Source organism: Pomacea canaliculata, linkage group LG8 (genome assembly GCF_003073045.1).
Source record: "Pomacea canaliculata isolate SZHN2017 linkage group LG8, ASM307304v1, whole genome shotgun sequence".
In the NCBI taxonomy this organism is placed as follows: domain Eukaryota; kingdom Metazoa; phylum Mollusca; class Gastropoda; order Architaenioglossa; family Ampullariidae; genus Pomacea; species Pomacea canaliculata.
Genome location: NC_037597.1, coordinates 27273164 through 27294976, shown reverse-complemented (window position 1 = coordinate 27294976; position 21813 = coordinate 27273164). Strand labels below are relative to the sequence as shown.

The 21813-nt window shown below is 37.3% G+C and overlaps 2 protein-coding genes across 3 annotated transcripts; one reads left to right on the top strand and one right to left on the bottom strand.

The window, feature by feature from the left end:
* Positions 1-4070: 4070 nt before the first annotated feature.
* LOC112571132 (serine--tRNA ligase, mitochondrial-like) lies at positions 4071-12690 on the bottom strand. The gene is made up of 16 exons (XM_025249945.1): positions 12342-12690; positions 11640-12096; positions 11062-11099; positions 10772-10808; positions 10221-10275; positions 9579-9642; positions 9300-9405; positions 8812-8859; positions 7943-8051; positions 7185-7230; positions 6381-6468; positions 6004-6113; positions 5588-5681; positions 5025-5117; positions 4560-4625; positions 4071-4194 (listed from the first exon to the last, which is right to left on the bottom strand). The coding sequence occupies exons 2-16, from the start codon at positions 12015-12017 to the stop codon at positions 4078-4080; spliced, it is 1449 nt and encodes a 482-aa protein (XP_025105730.1). The 5' UTR covers positions 12018-12096; positions 12342-12690; the 3' UTR covers positions 4071-4077.
* A 96-nt stretch (positions 12691-12786) lies between these two features.
* LOC112570641 (enoyl-CoA hydratase, mitochondrial-like) lies at positions 12787-20242 on the top strand. 2 transcript variants are annotated; one of them, XM_025249182.1, is made up of 8 exons: positions 12787-13077; positions 13374-13568; positions 15469-15596; positions 17928-18027; positions 18628-18732; positions 18978-19097; positions 19439-19506; positions 19924-20242. In XM_025249182.1, the coding sequence occupies exons 1-8, from the start codon at positions 12966-12968 to the stop codon at positions 19987-19989; spliced, it is 894 nt and encodes a 297-aa protein (XP_025104967.1). In that variant the 5' UTR covers positions 12787-12965; the 3' UTR covers positions 19990-20242. The 2 variants fall into 2 exon arrangements, with proteins under 2 accessions (XP_025104967.1, XP_025104966.1); XM_025249181.1 differs by lacking the exon at positions 15469-15596 and adding an exon at positions 14416-14546 and having other exon boundaries at positions 12791-13077.
* The last annotated feature ends 1571 nt before the right edge of the window (positions 20243-21813 follow it).

The window sequence follows — 21813 nt, the reverse complement described above, 5'->3', positions numbered from 1 at the left end:
CAAAGGTAGCGAAAGTAAATGTAAGTGGCACACAGAGCAACACTGCCTAACCAGCTGGAATTATTATTCTGATACCATTGGTTTTATTTTTGACGAATGTAAGAAAATGGGTTACATCACTGACTTGGCACAATAAATTAGATGAAATTACTGTGAACACTCCCCTTCCCCCATCGCATTGTAATTGTTTTCTTGGCGTGAGAAATGGAAAGCATTGGATGCACTTTGATAGATTGTAACTTATTTCTTGTATCATTGAACACAAGGTACGGGAAACTATCTCTAACAGTCGTAGCAGGTGATTTGGTTTCTGGTAATGTGTTACCTGATTGCCGTTAAGAACCAACAAACCTTACAGAAAACAGAAACGAAGCGAACAAAGTAATTCTAGGATGGCTTAAATTTTAAAAAAATTATATGACCCTTAGCGGGGGAGGTGTTAGATTCTGCACTTTTATCGGGGGTTAGCTTTCTAGCTTGCCTTCCCCGAGGATGAAGTACGATGGAGAAGAGATGGCCATCGCCCTGATGAAAAGCTGGCCCTGGAGTGAGTTCTCTCGCTTGCACCAATCCTAAGGTTGTTTTTTCGGGCGGAGGGAGTGGGAGGGGTTGGTGTTTTACGCCGAGCCAGCAACTAAGGTTATAAGTCCAGACAGCCAGCCATGTAAACAAATGCCACATGCAGAGAAAGAACAGCGTGCCCGAGACGAGAGCTGAACCCAGAACAGCCAACCCTCGCTGTGTTTTCGGAGGGAAGGGGACACCTGAAGCAAAATAAAAGCAGTTAGTGTACGGCCACCGATTTCAGCTGCCGGTGCGTTAACCTTATGAAGGATTTGACATATAAAATTTGGAAGTACCAAGATATACATGTAGCATGAATTCAAACTGCCGAAGGAAGGTATATCTGTAATATGAAAAATCTGTAAGCAAAGACCAGTCCGTGCCTCCGTTTTTTTGTTTTTTTGTTTGTTTGTTTTTTGTCAGAATAGTTAACCCTTTTGCGACTTACGGACTGCACGTGTATTTTGAACGTGTGGCTGAATGGATGAGAACATTAGATGGGAAAGTGTTAAAAAGTGTTTGGTGACCTCTGTTCACAAGTAGGTTTTGGCTGGAACGAGGTAGGAAATTTACTCAGGCCCGGGATGCCGAGGGAAGAAGGCATGCCTGAGTCAAGAGTGTACATCTCCCGAATTGAGTTTTTGTGTTTACTACAGAAGGGTAGAGGTCATCGATACTGGATGCTGCGCTGTACTGACACCTTGTGGATGACAAGACGAGGTATGACACCTTTTACTGTTATTACTTATGGAATTGTATTAATGACATCTTTTTCTGTTATTTCATGTGAAATTGTACTAGAACTCACGTAGGTTTCGAAGTTGTAAACATGAGAGAAAGATGCGTGAATTGGAGAACATTGTTTAGAATTGTTGTATAGTGTAACATCGAGTTACAGGCTTTAATCGTATGGGAGGATTTAACTGGAGCGCTAGCCAGCAACTAAGGATAAGGAAGAATCGCCTCCCAGGACCATTCCTCCAACGCCTTTGGTCCAGCACCCAGCAGCACGTGGGCTAGGATGACCGTTAGTCCAGTGACGTCACCGCTGTGACCCCGGACACCCCCTGACCCACACTGCCAGTGTGTACGGCCTTTGTGAGTGTATTTGTGGTACATGTAGTGGATTCTAGTTGGCTGGACATGTGAACAACCCTAAGAGGGACGATGAACTGTAATACTCAACGATTGCTAGTGCGGTCATAAGATAGATAACAGAACTTCGTTGCTGAACAGAAGAGTGCGAGGAATGTAATCTTTATACTTTGTGAGAAATTGACTAATTAAGTTGGACTGATCGGGGAAGTGCCCCTGGATGTTTGTCGCCTTTAGAACGAGGTGTTGAGGCGAGTTGTTATTAATGTGTATTTGTGTTTGTAGTCTGTAAAGTCCGGAGCCACTCGACAACACAATGAACAAGATGTGGGCAGCCTGAGGCAATCGTCTTGTTGTGTGTTGAAAGAACGCGCGTTTGTCTGGCTGAGTGAGTTGTTAAGTCACCCGTGCGTGACACAAAGTCTCATTGTATTGGCAAACAAGTTGGACAGTATGTTGACTGGTTCCACTGTCCCGAGCGTTCCCACAAAACTGTTATTTTAAAGTTTAAACCATCTTACACTTGACGATGCCAAACTAGGTCGAACATTCGATGATGACATTTGCCTGGTTTAGGGTCGTAACGATTTCTCTCCAACCCCACCCTCGATTATACTGCGTAGTATTGTCTATAGATTTTTTAAAAATCCTCTTTGCTTTACAGATTTTTCATATTACAGATATACCGACAGTTTGAATTCGTGCTATATCTATCTCTCAGCTTAAGCAAAAAAAAAAAAAAAAAAAAAAACAAACAAAACCCACAACTATAACCGTATAATACTTGACTAAGATAAAAGTTTGTCCGCTTTTTGATTGTAAGGTATGAATGAGTTACCTTAACTAGTAGTTATGCAGCCTCTAAAACAGAGCAAAGAAACTTAAAGGTCACTAACGTGCACATGTTCTTTCACACACACACACACAACCTCATTATCTTCAATAACCTGGTAAACAATCAGTACTTGAAGCGAGTTTTTTGCAAAGAATCTGCTTTTGACAAAACTAATCACTGCAAATACCATTTTTCTTCTTTAATATATAAGAATTGATCACAATTTTCACAGATAACTTTAATCAGTCAGTAAAACAGAAATATGTGAAGAACACTTTAGATAAATACAGTGGTACCTCGACATACGAGTGCCCTGACATACGAGTGTTTTGAGATACGAGCCGCCGAGCGAGCGATATTTTGCTTCGAGATAAGAGCAAGATTTGAGATACGAGGAATCGCACACTACACCGCTGCACACGACCCCAACATGCGGGGCGGATGTTGGGGTCGTGTGCAGCGTCTAGCAGTTTCTCCCACCTCAGACTAGACCTCAGTCTGTGTGCTTGTTTCCCTCGTTTTCGAAGCATTTTTGAGAAGTTGGGTTCGCGTTTTTGTACATTTACAAAACATTGTCACATTTATTGTTATAACCATGGGTCCGAAGAAGAAGATGATGTCTACTGAATTAAAGCGCGAAATCGTAGAAAAACATGAGCAAGGTGTGCGAGTAACTGACTTGGCGAGGATGTACGGGTGTAGCACATCAACGAAATGTTCTGAGCTTAAACAGGAGTTGATAAAGGGTACAACGCCAGCTAGGGGCGTTACAATAATTTCTAAGCTCCGGACTTCTCTCCATGAAAAGATGGAGAAACTATTGACTGTGTGGGTGACAGAGAAGCAGCTTCAAGGAGGAACCTTAACACAAAGCATCATGTATGAGAAGGCACGAGCGATTTACGGTGATTTGCTGAAGCAGATCCCACACACTTCCACAAACGAAGAATTTAATATGTTTTTATAGAATATGTATTGTTATTCATAAGTTTCTTCTTGTAAATACACTTTTTCTTATTCAAAAACACTTAACAAAAACAACTGAGTGAGGTGGTGTTTTGGGAGCTGGAACGGATTAATGGCATTTCAATGAATTTCAATGGGGAAAATTGCTTTGAGATACGAGCAATTTGACATACGAGCAAGGTTACGGAACGAATTAAACTCGTATGTCGAGGTACCACTGTAGTTCCAAAAAAAATTTCATGTTAAAAGCTCACTTAAGTTCAAAGATATTTTCAAAAGAGTGGTGGTCTTCATATATCATGAAACAGTAATTTCCAGACTCAAAACAAAAAACCTAACCCTGACCATAAGGTCGTTAATTGGGCAAAAGCCTTTTTGTTCAATAGTATAAAATTAACGTCTGTCCACAAGTGCTTTTCTTCCAAAAGAAAACAGTTAAGATTTTTTACAATGCTTATTTGTAACAACCTAATGTTCGGCTTGGGGCCAGCCTTTAAATATGTTACTGTAGTCAGGTGTATAAAAAAATTGCACCTTTGATACATATTTCAGCTATTGTTGGTTTCAGCTTCTGCCCAACGTCTCTACACCCCTCCTTCAACTCCTTTTGTATTTCACTAACTGCTCTTTCGGCCTGAAATTCTAGTAAATCGTTTTTGGTGGCCAGGTGGACACAAAATGTTGCCACTGTTCATGTATGGCTTGAGAACTTCCGGAAGCACAACACTGCCATTCTAGAAATGGAGAAATATATGTATATATTAGTGACACTGTGAACGGCTCCCATAATAATATAAATGTCTCAGTTAAGTCTACCAGTTAGAAAGTCTGACCTTTGACCTGCACTAGTTACTTTTTGTTGGGAGGGGAAAGGGGGTTAAAATGGTTAAAGGCTGGATGGTCAAACTTTGCCAAAAAAAAGGCATTAGCTGAGCAGACAGGGTCTGGCATGTTTAAGAACTATCCTCTCTTTTATGTCTACCAGTTCACTGGTAATGGACGTGCCGGTCAAAATAAAGTTCGCCTTAACATGCATGCTTGCTTACTCACTCCCCCATACACCATTTTTTTTTAATTTGCTCACACACACAAGTCTGACCTGCTGTTGGTTGTTTTCTAAAAGTGCCATCACCATCCTGGGAACTGCACATGCTGTTCCATTTACCTGTAAAATAACTTGAAGCTAATGAAGGTGATTATACCTCAGTTGAATGCTTTGACATCATTTGTATAACATCCATGAAACATCTGAGCCTTTAATCATCTGACCAGTACCATCAAAATTTTAACCTCCTTTGATGTGAATGACTATCACACTTAATCTAATTCCCATATCTCTCTGAATGCTTCAATGGCAGCAGAACAAAAAAGATTATTTTATGACAATAATAATTACATGTACAGTCTTGCACACAGAAAAATTGATTACAGATGTTACAACTGTTGCATAACAGTCTTGATTACTTTTAACTTCCCCCCACACACATACAAGGGTAGTAACACAAACATATATATCTATCTATATACCGTGTGTATATTTAAGGATGCATGTTTATATACATACAGTGTGTGCAAATTGAAGACCCCCAACAGAGTCTAAATAACAAATATTTAGACGGCGTGACTGGAAATCAGTGCAATTAGAGGTACTGGAAATCTGCAAACACAAACACTTATACATGTTTAAGTTTTGATACTATTTGATACTACTCTATTAATTTAAAACCTCTTTGTAATACTAATACTGTGTAAAGCAGCAGCAAAAGCACTCTATAACCCTCCAATAAAAACAATTTCCCTGATCCAGAAACAGATTTTGTTGCTTTTGACTGTTTTACAGCATTATTTTCTGAAGTTTAAAAAAAAATTTGCAAGAAACAGACTGAACAAAGAAAGAGGGAAAAAAACACAAATCATGTTCCAATCACAAGTTAGGTTCACAGACAAGACTAATTTAATGACCCCCCCCCCCAAAAAAAAAAAAAAAAACCTTCATCATCAGTAAAGACTTCATCACGGTTTGAAAACAGCTGACTTAAAAAGTAAGAATAAAATATGAGATTTCACATCTCGAGCAAATGAAGCAGGATATCTAGGAGATGCCTTGTCAAGTAGAAAATTACTCACCTCTCCCCACTTGCCACTACCAGGCATCCAAGTCTCCACATCAAATTTACGATATGCTGGGGCACCCAATTCTTCTGTTGGCATGTCTAAGATTCTGAAAATTAGCCACACCTTTGATAATTCAGCTACCAGATTTTTTTAAAGAAGGCACCATACAGCCAAGCCTAAAGCAAGGAGAATAATAAATGAAAAACTTTTCAGTAGTTAGCTGCTGAATGCTTTCTAGTTTTGGTTCCTTCCCATTATGAAAATGTTGATTTTATAATACAAAGACACTGCTTTAAACACAAGGTGCTGATAAAATATGTCTTGATACTCTGTGGTTGAATCTTCAGACATTTGCACAAATATTATTACACATATTCACAAAAGTGCATGCTTGCTGGTACATATTCAAGCACCGTTATGGGTCATACCTAAAATGCAGACCAAGGGAGAGAAACAGATCTTTTTCGACATCTAACAAAAGCTGATGGAGTTGTTCACTTTCATCATTGCAGTTCGCAGTGACTCCAAACATTTCCACCTGCCATGCAAAGGCAAGACCAGATCTTTGGTTAATACAAAATGAAACTGCATACCTCTTAACTCACAAGCCCTTAGGTGTCCCTTGTACTCATTAGTAACATATCAAAAGTTCTTTTAAGCAAATAAAAGAGCCATAATAAAAAATTACAGAAATAAATCATAATATAATTATACCAAGTGGCAATAAATAGTGAATTAAAAATTGAAAATAATTTCTACAAAGACTATTACATTATGCAGAATCTTAAACATATTGTCTTAAAACCTTTGTGAACTGATGTACACGGTAAATGCCCTTCTCTTCTGCAATGTCCGATGTTTCAGCTCTGTAGCAGCGACTGACTGCTGTAAGCCTATATCACAAAAGGAGTGTACCAGTGATGTATCTGTTATGTTACACCTGTTTGCTCTCAAAATGATATAACTATTAATCCTAGAAACAACAACTGAATTTCTGTTTTATTTGATACTTCTGAAAATCTGTACACCTGAATCTAAATGCTGAGAGCCTTAAAAATTAATGCAAACTGAAAGGTAATGCCAGACTTGACAGTAAGCTGTCTCTGGCAATGTGGACAAAGATGTGACCAATAAGATGCTGCGCTCTTTATTTTCAACATATAACAAAACTTCATTTGAATAACTAAAGAAAAAAGCACATCATCAGTGACAGATATTAATATTCAAACACTCTGAAGCAAGGCTACGAATAAACTGTCAACAGTTTATCAAGTAATAAAGCATATAGTAATTTTATTTATATATATAATACATATAAATAACTATAAAAGAAAATACAGTCCATTAATCCTTTAGCCTTTGGGAAGTGAGGTTGTTGGCCCCCACAGTTACCTCCTGGCCAGCACTTTTATGACAGCAGCACCTGTTCCTCACTGCCTTCCCCAACCCTTTCACTTTGTACACGTTTACTAGCAAGGTCAACAGGTAAAAATATGCTATGTCACATGAGTACTGAAGTAGACAGTGCATGTTTGCCTCAAGCCTTGAATGCAAATGCCCCTTCCATCTCCCTACCTGTGATAATGCTCTAATGATAAATTTTACTTACTTCATGGGAAGGTCTCTGCCATTTAATACTTCATTTAAAAACAGCCCTGCACAGAAACAATACAGTTTCTCAGCCACCAAAGCCAAGTCTATGGCCTCCATCCATCATCACAGCCGATAAATATCATGTGATTATCACTCAAGAACCATAACAAAGTGTGATTTGCATTATAAAGACTAGTGGAACCACATTTACCGGTATACAAAAGCATGGATAGTGCTTAACCTTCTATTAGTAACAGATAATACTCCTGCATCCTTCAAAAAAGGATGTACTTACAATTTATAGGTATAACACAGTAATCTATATAAACAGGGTTGTAATAAGAAGCTTAATAAATTTTCTGACATGAATAATATGTACTTTTCTTACAGGTTATGCTCCAAGTGCTAATCAATTACATAATATGAATGGTAGTAATTCTATTACTGCTGAACACTGTGAAAGCAAGAGATGATATGAAACAATAACCAGATAGAAACTTGTGGCCTTCAAACTCCAAATGCTTCTTGAGCAAATGTGTTTTAAATATGGCATTTTAGTATTCATAATGTTTATTTACTTATGCACGCACAATTTTTACTAGAAAATTTTACCTTTTGGCAATTTGGAGGTCCTATTCCATCAAAACTTTAAAGGTCTTTTGTTTAAAAAAAAAAATCAAGGAAGGCCTTAAGTGTCAGGTTGCATAAGGCATTCATATGACTCTCCCATAAAGATGATGAGGGTAAACAAGAAAAAGAAAAACAAAGCCTTACCAGCCAAGGACATTTCTGCAGTCCCTGCCAAACATGCCAACCCATATGTCTCCACTGGCAACTTATACACTTGGGTTCTCTCCCCTTCAGTTTTGAACCCACATCTGTCCTGGAAGTGTTTTAATTGAGTGATTATGTGGAATTATCCTTGAAGATACAAATTTATTTGAAAATCAAATGCTACACTTATATCTTTTGGTATATCCATGATCAACAGTGGCAGATGACAGCAAGTTGCATTGTTGATGTCTTTTAGTTGTAAATACACTTATGCATTAAAAAAAATGCACTAAAGTAAAAGGTTTAGTTCTTGCTACTCATTGAGGAACATAAGGCCGCAACAACACTTCTCTAGCGTTCCCCCTCAGTTGGGCCCATGTGGTTCCGGCATCCTTTGCCTCACACTTTACTGTTCTTTTCCAAGTCTGCTTTGACCTCCCAGCTCTCTTCTTCCCGAGGGTTCCAGTCAAGTACCTACCTGCCTGGCAAAGGTATCAACTGGTTCGCGTAGGTTTTGTCCTATCCAGCCCCACTTGTACTTCTTACTGTCTTGGCTAGTGGAATTTGGGTTCTCCCCCCCTCCTCCACAGGCTGATGCAACATTTTGGTCTCATCTCTACCCTAACAGACCTGATCAGCTTGGCTGGACCTGCCTTCGGCACAAGGTTCTTGCCGAAATAACTCTGTGGACTGATGAGGCACGCAAGCTACCACACCATTACAAGGTAAGCTGCACCAATGGGTGGTGGGCACTAAAGTAATAGTTGAGAATGGTTATAAAGAATGATGGTAACAAAATAAGAAAATAATAAAACTGTAATATCAACACACAATGCATACAGGAAAAGTATATATGCCACAGAACTTACAATAACATTCGGGTAAAGCAGGTCTGGTACGGACACCAGTTTGAAACCCTGAAAAGAGAGATGGAACTGAGCTCCTATACATGCTAACAACTGGCATAAACAAGCATTTGCAACAACCATCCATTGTAATCTGCTGGTTTGGACAGGTATCAAGTTCAATGTCAATATAGATCACAATTAAAATGATAATATTGACCATTTTAACCAATGGCCATAAATGGCTTCCACCTTTTGTCATTTAAAAGTTCCACTAATAATAATCAGTCAGCAATAATAGTGACCAACTAAGGGGTAGTGTCAAAGCTTGGGGATTAGTGCATGGGACTGGGAGCAGCGGGGTGCCACTTCAATGCTCATCTGGCTCTTTGAACAATTAGTACACCTGACTTCCTTGCAACTTAAAAACAGTGCTGACAAAGGTAACTTAAAGTTTATTCATTCATAAACTGCACGCCTTCCATCTCTGCAGCAGGAGAAAGGCACGGAACCTGTTTCAGCAACTTGTGTAGTGTGAAGTTCACTAGTGCTTGCTCCAGTTCAGCCAGTGCTCCAATAAAATAATAGGTTCGTGGTCCTGTTGTCATGCCAACATCACTGCAACAAACCTTTGAGGTGACTTTCAATTGCAAAAAATGGTAGGCTGTTTTTACATATTAGAAAACAGAAATATCACATCTTTCAATGTAAACTTGCCATTCTTGTAATCCAATAAGCATAACCATGGTATGTGCTTTAGGAAATCTTTAAACTCACCTAGTGTGACTCACCTAGTTTTTAGCAGCTGTAGTGCTTCTCCAAGTTCCACAACAGTCTTTGGCTTAAAGTTGAACTCTGAACATTATATTCAAATATAAATCTGTTAAAATGAGCACAAATATTTAAACCATTCAATTCTGATTTCCCTTCTCTGCTAGGTTAAGTACCCCACTTGTCAATAGAGGGAATCTTCCAGTTACTGACCCAACAGAGCCTTGAATTAATGGCTGGTCAAAGACTCTACCCAAATATGTTTCGAAACTGAGTGTTTTCTCCATTCCCCTACTGCTTCACCATCTGTAAAAAAACTGCTGCTTTTTGTCTGAACAGAAAACAGTTTTTCATTTGCTTTCCCTACCTTGGAAATATCTTGCTCATTGTTAAAAAATCTCCTGCCCCCACCACAAAAAAAAAAAAATTTAAGAGAAAAAAAAAACCAGAAAGAAAAAAAGAACGAATTAGCTATAAATCTGGCACAGTTCTCTAGAGATTTGCCCAAGAAGAAAAAGGACATATCGGAACAGTAACCATTTTTCCTAATTGCATAACACTTCACATGATTGCAAATAAACATTTTAGATGCTCTCAACTCTTCAGGGTAACTAGACTGTTTCTTCCTCACCTGAGAAAGATCGTATTTTTAATAAACTTACCTCTTTGCTGCCCATGCTTCTCAACAAGCTTAGCATTTGCCTCTTCCCCAAGTGGCTAAGATACAAAAAAAAAAGTAAAATGTACCACTTACACTAACACTTCTTAAACCTTGGCCAGTTCAGCCACATAAACCAAATATACTATTCGGTCAACAACAGCAATATAACAGTGTTATCACTGAGTATACAAAAATATATTTTTTGTTGTCTGATGATAAATTGGGTGCTGATAATGACAAGGGCTGTGACTGCTAAATGATAATGAAACATCAATGACCACTTTTTTTACAGTAATGATCATAAAAGCTGTCACTATGATTAAAGCAAACATCATAATAGTACAACTGCAACAGTAGACATAGATGCTAATGCTAATAAAATCATGGAACACCAAATATAAAAGAAATTATTAAGTTCTTAACAATTTAGAACTTTCTTGCTCATAAGCCAAGCAGACACAGTTTTTAGATGATATATATCTGAGTGAGTTACCAATAGTTAAGGCCACAAACATCAACATGTGAATAAACTAATAATCTAAATCAATTTACCGAGGCTGGATGGCTCAAATTGGGAATATTCAAGCTTCTGTCAGCAGCTGCTGCCACAGCTGTTGTTTGTCACCTTCCTGAATGGTAGCAAAATACAAATTAAAGCAAGCGTCTTATATTTAAAAAAAAAAAAAAGATGTACAGTACCTCCAGATGGATATTTTATTCCAAAGTTATAGGCAATGTAGAATACTTTCGCTTCCTGTGTAGCACTGATCAGAAGTTCCTATTTGTGCTCAATGGATTTGAGCAGACAGTAAACTTATATCAATCAAAAAATAAAGAGTTACTTTTTTCTGCTTTTTTTATGCTCCTTCCAAAGTTGATGCTAATTTGAAAACAGAAAAATGATGGTACAATCAAATGTATACTTTGTCTGCAAAAGCTAAGGTGACCAGACGGGACAGTCCCGCTTTTGACCTCTTGTCCGCCTGCTCATCGGGCGGAGGAAGGTCCTATCTTGCTACACCTGCACTGTCAGTCCATCATGTCTCCGTTGTCTTATAAAAAAACACTTTTTTCTGCCTTTGACGGTGCTCCATTCCACGTGATGCTTTTGCCGAAACGTCTGGTCACCTTAGCAAAGCACTAATCAGCATGTTTATTTAGCATATTACTGCTTTACAGTAAAAGGAGAAAAAGGTGACGTGCTTTATCAGCATTACATCATAAAACAGTTCAACTTAAATGTGCCTAATGTTTAAAACACTTAAATCCAAGATCCCATTCTTTCTTATTTGATGATTGCCTCAAAAATGCAAGTGAAACTAAGAATGTAGAAAATAACATAATTTTATCTGTGAGATACTTGAATCATACAATATAAAGGAAGCAAGATTATATCTCCTAGTTGTCAAAACCAACTTACAACTCTATGAATATCTCCAACTCCTTTTCTGTTACTAATGTTTGCTTGGATAATATCTGTGTTATCTGGGTTACATAGATATTCCCAGTTGAGTTGGGGTCCTGGGAACTGCATGTGTTCTTCCCAAGCTATAGGCTGCCTCCATGGTGATTCTTTTCTAGTGCTCTTTCTTTCTCTGCTATCAAGATCTGATGAACATTCTGATGATTTTTCTTTGTCTTTCCAATCACTTTCTTCTCTTGAGAGTGTAGATAAAGTTCGCTTCAACAACGGGGAGGAAACTTGGTGGCACTGATGACATAAACTGCAAACTCCTCTGAGACTGTGTGAGAGACAGTTGAAGTCTATTTGTATAAGAAAAAGATCTTTCTTTTTCATGAAGAAATTTTGTGCACAGGCGAGGAATTCTTGACATCAGGAAAAAAGTGCGAACCATTTTTTAAAAAATTTGACTGTCCTGAAATTCAAGAAAATATTATTTGTATGCAACATATCAATCTATAAGTGTGCGTGAGAGAGACAATAACAATTCTTTATTTATGAGTGTTGTCAAGTAATTCAAGTAAGACATGTTTTTTTTTTCTATTTAGCCCTCGACGTTAAAAAATAAGCTAAGTATTAAGTAAATATTAAGAAAATGAGTGGTAATAAACAAAATAGTTAAAGATATGTACAAAAGTAATGATTAGAATATATATTTACAAGGGTCCTGGAATTGGAAAGTATCTCTGATGTTTTATGGTTTAGGAATATGTAACCCTGAAGTTTTGGAGAAGTTTGAATGTTGCTTGAGCAAAATAGCAAAGAGAGTTTGGGGTACAGTTCACCCGTCAGTATTTTATAAATAAAGATGAATGGGTTGAATTTTAGTTTGACAGGAATGACTCCCAGAAAGGCGAAGTCACAGAGAGAGAGGGAATACGCGTGCGTGTAGTTATTTGGAAGGAAGAAAACCAAGTGATCAGTAAAACAGTCGACAAAAAATTAAAATAAATAAAGACAAAATAATTTCTCGCTGCAAGAAAATACGCGCCAGCCATGAACATTTTCGATACCCCGAGGTACAGACTTACAGATAAATAGAAGTCCAGGGGAAATTACTCTTAGTAATCATTACAAAAAAGAACCATAACCCATCGTTGATTTATTTGCGATTATTAGAAACGTAGTCGTTTTCATTATTTCACGATTAGTGACATGTTAAAATAATTTAACTTAAATAATTTGGATATATTAAAATAATTAATTCTTCTTCAGCACTCTTTAAATAAAAATTACAAAGTCTCCAGATAATCCAAAGTTCATTCAAGTTTGACATCGCGAGACATGGCATCGCTCCGCACTGTTGTGGGAACAGTGTGTAAAACTGTTTTGCTGCAAGCATCCAGATCGCAAAATGGCATTCTTCCGGCTATACATCAGAAATTAATTTCAACAGGTTTGAGTACAGATGTAACAAGCTCTTAACTGTATTGCATAATTGTGGTAAGATAGTGTACGCAGTGTCCTCAAAGTCAACATGAAACCGAGGAAGAGCAGGCCTTTTGACTACTGACTGTGCTGCATATGTACATCCTTTTCTGCATACAAGGCTTTTGGGATAGTTTTATCCACTATGTTTAGTGATTGTTCATGCCTGTTAAAGCATTAATAAAGCATTTAGAAAAATATGTCTGCATATGCTTTGAGTTAGACATCAGTACTGGCACCTAAGTGGTGATAAATATTTTTCAGGCCCATTTCAGAACTTGCTGGTGGAGAGACGTGGAGAGAATAACAATGTGGGTTTCATAAAGTTGAACAGACCCAAAGCACTCAATGCACTTTGTGATGGACTGATGTCAGAACTGACAGTAGCCCTGGGGGAGTTTGAACAAGACAAAACAATTGGGTGCATTGTCATCACTGGAAGTGAAAGGGCCTTTGCAGGTGTGAAACATTTGTTCTGTGTTTTAAAAATGTAAAATCTGTATACAACAACAATTTCTTGCTGTAACAGTTGCATGCTTTCTGCATCTTAAAATGTGTGTGCTATTATTGACCACAGAAAAATCTGTGATATATATTCGCACACTGTGAAAGTTTGCTTTAGCTGCCAAGCAGGTAAATTATAGTGAACAGGTCCCATAAGAGACAGTAAACATTTATTGTGCCTAGTGCATTTGCATGGCATGTAGAAGGCTGATCCCAACTCTCTCCTTTTGTAAACTTAAATCTTTCTTGAATAGTCAGGTACCGATCACTGCTTGCTTCGCTGGCAGACAGTTTTCCAATCACTGGCTCTGGCAAGCCTTGTATGCTGACACACTAACCACATGGCTACAGGACTTAATTAAGATCCTTTGAACTGTTGATTTCTCTCCAGATTTTCCCTGTTCCCTCCCCTACATGTGATTTTTCTTACCATCTGTACAGATAATCTTACAATGTGTGATCAAAAAAAGCATGTGCTTAGCTTGGCAGTGATCCTGTTGTCTTATGGCTGTTGTTTTTTAAAACTTGCTTTATCTCTCATTTTAGAGATAGATTTGTTATAGATCTGCTTGAAGTTATTTGGGTTTTTTTCTTGCAGCAGCCGTTTTTTCCCAGTTTGGTATGCATTTTTATTTGTGCTTTATTTTGCCAGTGTATTATTGTTTAGTTTGTCTTGCAGGATCCGTAATATTTGTTCTGTCATCATTTTTTGGCAATCACTTTTTGTCTTGAAGTTATTTATCTTTGAGATATTGTCATCTTGATGCTCTTTCTTTTGATAAAAGTGTTGTTTGTCTTGCAGCTGGTGCAGACATTAAGGAGATGCAACAGATGCAGACTTTTGCAGAAACCTACAACTCAAATTTTCTCGCAGGGTGGGACATTGTGAGCAGATGCCGCAAACCCATCATTGCTGCAGTTAATGGCTATGCTGTATGGAGCTATTCTCTTTCCTTAACTTAAAATTGGTCCTTCTGCTTTGGATATTTTTTTGTCCTTTCTGCTTGTTGTTGCTTGTCCTTGCATGTTCATCCTCATTGTTTTTCTTTTTCCTTGAGAGCTAGCATCTGACACCTAAACATTTATGCTCAAGTACTGTGGGTATTTAATTTATTTGGTGTTTCTGTATTTTATTTACGTTTTTATCCCATTTTCGCTTTGTATTTTTATGCTTGACCTTATCCTTGTATAATTGTCAGTAACAACCCATCGCTCCACCTGTTTCCTTACCAAAAAAAAAAAAATATGGATAGCAAGCAAGAAGTGTCTTTCTGGTGTGTTGGTCTGCTTGTCTATAGAAAGGATTTTTCTGTTTTTTTTTTTTTTTGACAGCTACTTTTTCTGCCACATATGTACATCTTGTAAATTTTTCAATCTCTTTTTCTGCATCAGAAAATGCAACACCAATAAAGCTTCTTAAGTAGTTGCTTCCGGTATCCCAGTGCAGGTGTAAGATATAGCTTTTTGCTCGTTTTTCACCTAATTTTATCATTTAGTCATGGTGACTGATCAGCATTTAGGAATTGAAAGAAATATGGCTGACAGAAAAAAATAACCTTTCTGGTTTTATATTACACATGAAGATTTGGATTAGAAGAAGTCACACCAAAATAAAAGGGATAATTAAAAACAGCGGAAAAGGGAGAGATACAGCTTTTGCATTTTGGCATCAAGACTCTACAAGAATGATTCACATTACCCATGCTCTCTTTCTGTAACACACAAAGCTTTCAAGAGAGGTTTCAGAAAGGTGACAAACAAACATTTTCTTAAATATTTTTGTCTCTTTGTTGTCTGCAGCTGATAGGTCTGTAACAACACGGTTCTCAGTCTAGTGGGTCTCGTGTGATTTCAGTTGGTGCTGACATCGCAGAAATGAGAAAGAAGACATTTGAAGAAGTGTTTAACAAGGATTTCCCCTCTGCGCTGTGCAAAGTATCAACATGTAAAAAGCCCCTGATTGCAGCTGTTAATGGCCATGCAGTATGTAAACTCTAGTTGGGTTTGATGATGAGATTTTAGTCTCTAGATTAATGTTGCTGCAAATTCTGCTTTTCTTTAATTTCACATTCCAATCTAGAAAAAAGGTTGCCTTACTGTGTAAAGATGGCTGCATGAGAGTTTATAAACTTACACAGATGTCATTACATGGACAATTATGCAGCACTCTCATGTTCATCCGTAATACCAGCATCACCACAAACTTCAAATGATGGAACTGACAAACAGTGTTGTATTTTGATTTTTTTTCCCCCCACCCTGTATAATGTTCCCACCCTGTGATGGAGGCTGATGCTTGCATACTATTCCTTTTTTTGGAGAGACATCCTACCCTTCCCGAGGACTCAAAATTTTCCTGGACCTTTCTAAGGCATGCATTGGCTTTCTTAGGCTTGGTACATGGTTTCCCAGACCCAGCAGGCATGCATAAGAAACAATTCTATCTCTTATCAAATTGAAAGGTGTTAATATTTGAGCACTAATAAGCTTCTTCACACTCTGGTCCATTGTACATGTCTGCAAGGGGATTTCACTTGTTTTTTGAGAATTATGAACGTCTTATAGTTCTTTTTTCCTATTGGCTCTACCATTTTGTGGGAGAAGAATGCCTGCTGGTTAGAGTGAAGGTGCCAAACCTAAACTTTCAGGTTTGATACCCATGTGATGTAGCATATTCCTTTCTGTTGACCCAACTGTGACTCGGTAGAGGACTGCAGAGAATATGGCAGGAAGAGAGAGGAGATGGTCGTTGTCCTTATAAAGTCTGGCCCCAAGATCAGTGAAGCAGGGTTGCCCAGTAGTGTAGTGGTTAAAAAACTTGCTTGTCTCCACTGCTGTGAGAGTTCTGGGGTCAGATCTTGTCTTGGGAAATATAAAAAGGCAATACCCATTTGCAGGACTGGGCATAACTGTGAGTGATCTTTTTTTCTAAACTGACTTTGGATCTCTGAAACTAGTTTGTGACCGTTAGTGTGATGCTCTAACAAGAGTTGTCCTTATGGACCCTTATTTCTGTCTACTCCACCAAAGATTGACAGTTTAGCTTCCATAAAAAAGACATCGTACTAACTCTCAACTACTTTTTTAAAATCAGAACTTTATTGACTTACAAAGTTTTCATGCAATGCAAGGCTGCAGACCACATATGTACTGATGGCGCTATTTGTGTGGACACTCATTAATCTTCTTGTTTTGGAAATCAGCATTTATTTTTAATATAATCAGGTTACCGTGAGTGTTGCTCAGAGTTAACTTTTTTTTACATAACTCATTCAGTGCAGATGAATCATCGCAATTGAGCTGTAGCTTTGAAGGCATTTGCATCTGCATGTGTAAACTGTATAGAAAGATAACATTCCAAGCTGAAGTAATTCTTGGTTTAATGCCTAACTGGTTGACATTAATAGTGGTGCATGCTCTGGTCTGAACTTAAATGCTCTGGACTGACTGAAAGTAGAGTTTTCACCACTGAAACGTTTAAAATATGTTTGATCATTTATCTGTAACAAGTAGTTATTGGAACACCTCTGTTTTATTGGGGTTTTTTAATCAATTTAAATCTGTACTAAATTCCAACTACTAATTCTCTGACCAGAGATCTAGTCATTATAGGAAATGGGGGTGTGAAAATGAATGTTAACCTGTTATGCATGAATGCTCATCATTTCTGTCAAGCCCTGTTGTAGAAACAGCTGTGGTAGCAGTTCATCCCAGGATGTGGTTAAATACACTTGGTTATTTACTATGCATTATTTACCATTGTTGCTTGCTCAGCCAGAATATAAAGTTTGCATGTTAACTTGTGCATAGCTCTGTGCTTTGTAATGCTTTCTATAACACTGTACTTTTTATAAAAAGAAATTTTTCTACTTACAAAATGTGCTTTGGATTTGTGCAGCTTGCAATATGTTTAGTACAACTTTTATAAAGATTTTTTGGTTAATCTATTTTTAACTTATTTTCATCTATTTCAAAGTCTTTTTTTCTACAAACACTTCACCATTTTCCACTAGTTAGGCATATATAACATTTTATTTTGCTGTGCTAAAAGTTATCATTACACTTTTCCTATAGGCATGTTTTCATTGGATGCATTTCTAGTATACTGTTTTTATAATAAGTCAGTACTAAATTACAGAGGCCAATATTCAAAAAGCAAGTATTTAAACAATTTAAGGAGAGAAAATTAAGAGAGGTAAAATATTAATACTGAAATGAAGAGGAATCAGAATGTCTCGCCTTTATAGCCTGGTAATCATTGATGATAATGTAAAAGGGAATTATTTTACTTAGCTTTTTTAAATTTCTTTACAGCTAGGTGGTGGCTGTGAACTGGCGATGATGTGTGATATTATCTATGCGGGAGAGAAGGCACAGTTTGGGCAGCCAGAAATTACTTTAGGCACAATCCCAGGTATGTGCATGTGAAAGAGCTATGGCAAGTTAACATTTACAAGTGTTTTAGCGTTTTAGTAACTCTCATGTATATCTGTTTATCAGTATAACATATTTTGTGTACAGTATGTGATGGTTTGTACCAAGCTTTTAACCAAAGAAATTTTGGCAGGGGCAACACATTATTTTTCATTTTCTCTCTTACACATTTTCCCTTTTTCTCTCTTTCTCTCTCACACACACACTGTGTCAGACTCACTTTCACACACTCAGACATACACACTTCGTGTGCATCCCTGGTTCTCATCTTGAGGATTAACCATCAGAACAACTACATTTCTAAACTAAAAGAGATAAAATAATTGTTTAGTTTACTTTCACATTTCATTGTTTATAGAAGTTTAGCTATGAACAAATGCAATTTGTTATTAGAATATTATGATTTGACAATCATGTTTAAAATGAGTTAAAATGTTGATAAGAAATTATGCTATCTTGTTAATATTCCTGTACACCAATATGATATGAATAGTTGTGCATGTGTAGTTGCTAACAGTGCTTGCTTTAACATAATGTTTTTTTTTTTGTTTGTTTTGGTGTGATCAAATATACTCACCAGGTGCTGGAGGTACACAAAGACTGATCCGTTGTGTGGGCAAATCTAAGGCCATGGAGATGGTCCTGACAGGGGACAGAATCTCAGCACAAGAAGCAGAAAGGGCAGGTAAATCCATAGGTTTGAATTAAGGACAACCTGTCAGCATCATCTAAATGCAAAAATAGTGCCATGTCTAAATGAACCATGGTATTTTTTAAACTTATTCTGCCACTTCAGTAGACAGTTTAATGGTCATTACCAGTGGACAGTTTGACAGTTATAACATTACTCATTCTGCATAGAAGTGTATGTTTATTAACATTTTTTTTTGTTTAACTGCTAAGCATTATTGTCTGGTGATTTTGTGGAAGGTCTTGTAAGCAAAGTGTTTCCTGTGGAGACACTGGTTGATGAGGCGGTCAAGACAGCGGAGAAGATAGCTGGCTTTTCTAAAATCATTGTGGCCATGTGCAAGGAAGCAGTAAAATCCAGTAGGTGTCTAACAGATTAAACATTGTCTATTTGGAGATCATCATGTGATGATTTCCAAGGTTTTCTTTGTTTTCATTGACACAAGCCTACATTTGTATTCCTGAACAGATCTGGTTTCTGATCACTATCAGTCACCTAAATTTCTAATCATTTGTAAGGATTTTAGCTGACAGCTAGACTTAGCACCTAGTTAGTGCATCTGTGCAATCAGTCCAGGTCAGAGCATCATTTTCATCAAGCAAAAAAATACAACAGATGATAATTTGAGAAAAAGATCTCTTTTAGTTCATGCTTTGTTTTTTTTTTTCAAGGGTTTTGATTGTATTCTTCCTTTTTCTAGGCGAGGAGCTGTCGCTTAGTGAGGGCCTTCATCTTGAAAAAAGGCTTTTCCATACAACATTTGGGACTGTAAGTAGTGTGCCTTTTCTATATCCCCTTAGATACTTGCCTTTATCAAGCAAGTACCTGCACTCATGTATGGATATCGTCATCTTTTCATCGGTTGTGCATGTACTTGTGCATTAATGCAATCCACTTAACCAGTTATTAACCAATGGTACATTTACCCCTAGGGATACAGAAATGGTTATGCAGGGGTATGCAGTGACATAAATAAGCAAATGCCATTATGAAAATAAATACTTTTGTGTGCAAACTTATGCGCAATGGGTACCCGCGGACATTCACCCTTTCGGGGTACAATCACGAAAAAGGTTGAGAATCTCTGCATTAAACTATTTTGTTAGATAATAAACACCCTCTAACTTTATTTGTTATGCAACTGTGATAAATTTAAAATCTCATACTTCTTGCTTTGTTTTACAGAAAGATCGAATGGAGGGCATGACAGCCTTTGTTGAGAAAAGAAAGCCTAAATTTGAAGACTGCTGAGTCAGTGATTGATTTTTTTTCCTTAACATTCACAAACATTGAGCATGTCTTTGCTTGTAATTTCTTGATGTGTATGAGACATTTTGGTTAGTTTTTTTTTTTTATTGCACTTTGTACATTCTGAGGTACAGTAATTCTTTTAGAAAAATATATTTTAACAACTGTGCATCTAAAGTGCATTTTCTGGATTTTTTTTTTTCCTTTTTTTTTTGAAGAAGAATATACAACACCATGGATTTGTGGAAAATCATGATGAATTATTTCTTTTCAACACTTGAAAGAATGTCAGCATGAAATCTTTGTGTTGTAATATCACCACATTAGATAAGACAACAGTACACCTTTTCATATTTTTTAACATTAATTAAAGGCAGACTAGGTACCATAGGTAGTTGACAGTAAAACAACGAAATTAAAAAAACGCAAACCTCTTTGCAGCTATGATGTACCAGTATATTTATGTATTCTTCAAGAGAAACAATTAGTGTTCACAAAGATCCAGCTCAGGATTAGGAAGGTAATTACATCTAAGCAACTGTTACATTTCTATATGTTAAATATTTATGAGAGTATGACCGCTGTCATCAGTGTCTACTGTAATCAAACAGGGAAAAATGGGTTAAAAAATAGCAGAAAATTAATATGCATACATCAATATGTAAATTAAGCTGGGTAAAGAATTGAGCCACACATGATTTGGGGTAATCAGAAAGGAAAGGAAACTTAAATTATTAATACAGGTAATGTGAAGCAAGAGAAAAGACCTCCTTTTCATAGGGGTTAATGGAGGTAGTTTGGTGTGAACCTCTGAAGCATGCAATGCATAATTGATCTTGTGTGCTAGAAGGAAAAGTAAATATCCTGTGTGCGTAATCTGTCTCCTGTCAAGCATCAGCCACTTAATCATGAATAAAATTTGCTCTTTTAGTAGGAAATATATTCCCTCAGTGATTTTGCACTGTATAAAACATTACAACATTTTTGAACATCCAGATAACGATTCATCCAGGGAGAGTCAATATTGAAAAGTTTCTGCAGCATTCAAAATCTTCAAATACCTTATGAGTGGTCTCCTGTAACATGGAATGTTTCTTCCGAAACAGGTCATAGAGGGTAGCTTACAAAACATCGTCTAGGAAGACAAAGCAGTGCCAGTTAATGGGATGCAGAGTCTTGGGCTAATAAAATTGTGGGGCCTTTTCAAACTGGTATAACATCATGTAATAACCCAGCCTGCAAGAGTTCTTGGCCCCCTTAATGACTGTTATACCCCATCTGGCAGATGGAAGCAGGATCTGCATAGGCTCCTTGCAGGCTTTTTGAGGGCTACCTGTAGTTTTGCTGCCCCTATACCTCATCTACCTGAGTTTGTACACCTTCAGCTGTAACATAACCCTTAAAAGCACCAGTTGAAACTCTTCAAAACACCTCACAACCCTTCAAAGCCCCACTCGAAACTCTCTTCAAACCTGCAGAAGCCCTACTTGAAACCCTATTCAAACTTCCCCTTGTTCCAAGCTTTAAATTCACTCTTAGCACCAGAGAACAATCTTACATCTTCCACACATTTAGTTGTAGGTGCTAACACTAACTTCCTCTTACTCTTCGGAGGCAAAAAGATATATATATATACACACGATATGCAAGGTTCAACAATGTAAAACTAAACAGTGGAACGGCTTCCTAATCATTTTTTTTTTTTAAAAATGTCACCACCGCAGGTCATATCTTTGAAGTATTATCTCGTCAACTTTGACAGTTTTCTAATATGAGGGAGGTCTAATGGAGAGAGAGAGAGAGAAAAAAAAAAACGTTTTAAAGTAA

What these genes read in the sequence shown, in the direction of transcription:
- LOC112571132 (XM_025249945.1), bottom strand. Translation starts at nt 12,017, where the DNA reads ATGAAAAAGAAAGATCTTTTTCTTATACAAATAGACTTCAACTGTCTC. An exon ending in TGCTTTACCCGAATGTTATT is followed by an intron (nt 8,052 to 8,811) that starts GTAAGTTCTGTG and finishes AAACACTTCCAG; the next exon opens with GACAGATGTGGGTTCAAAAC. An exon ending in TCCCTTGGTCTGCATTTTAG is followed by an intron (nt 5,682 to 6,003) that starts GTATGACCCATA and finishes GCTAATTTTCAG; the next exon opens with AATCTTAGACATGCCAACAG.
- LOC112570641 (XM_025249181.1), top strand. Translation starts at nt 12,966, where the DNA reads ATGGCATCGCTCCGCACTGTTGTGGGAACAGTGTGTAAAACTGTTTTG. An exon ending in AAGTGAAAGGGCCTTTGCAG is followed by an intron (nt 13,569 to 14,415) that starts GTGTGAAACATT and finishes TTTGTCTTGCAG; the next exon opens with CTGGTGCAGACATTAAGGAG. An exon ending in ACAAGAAGCAGAAAGGGCAG is followed by an intron (nt 18,733 to 18,977) that starts GTAAATCCATAG and finishes ATTTTGTGGAAG; the next exon opens with GTCTTGTAAGCAAAGTGTTT.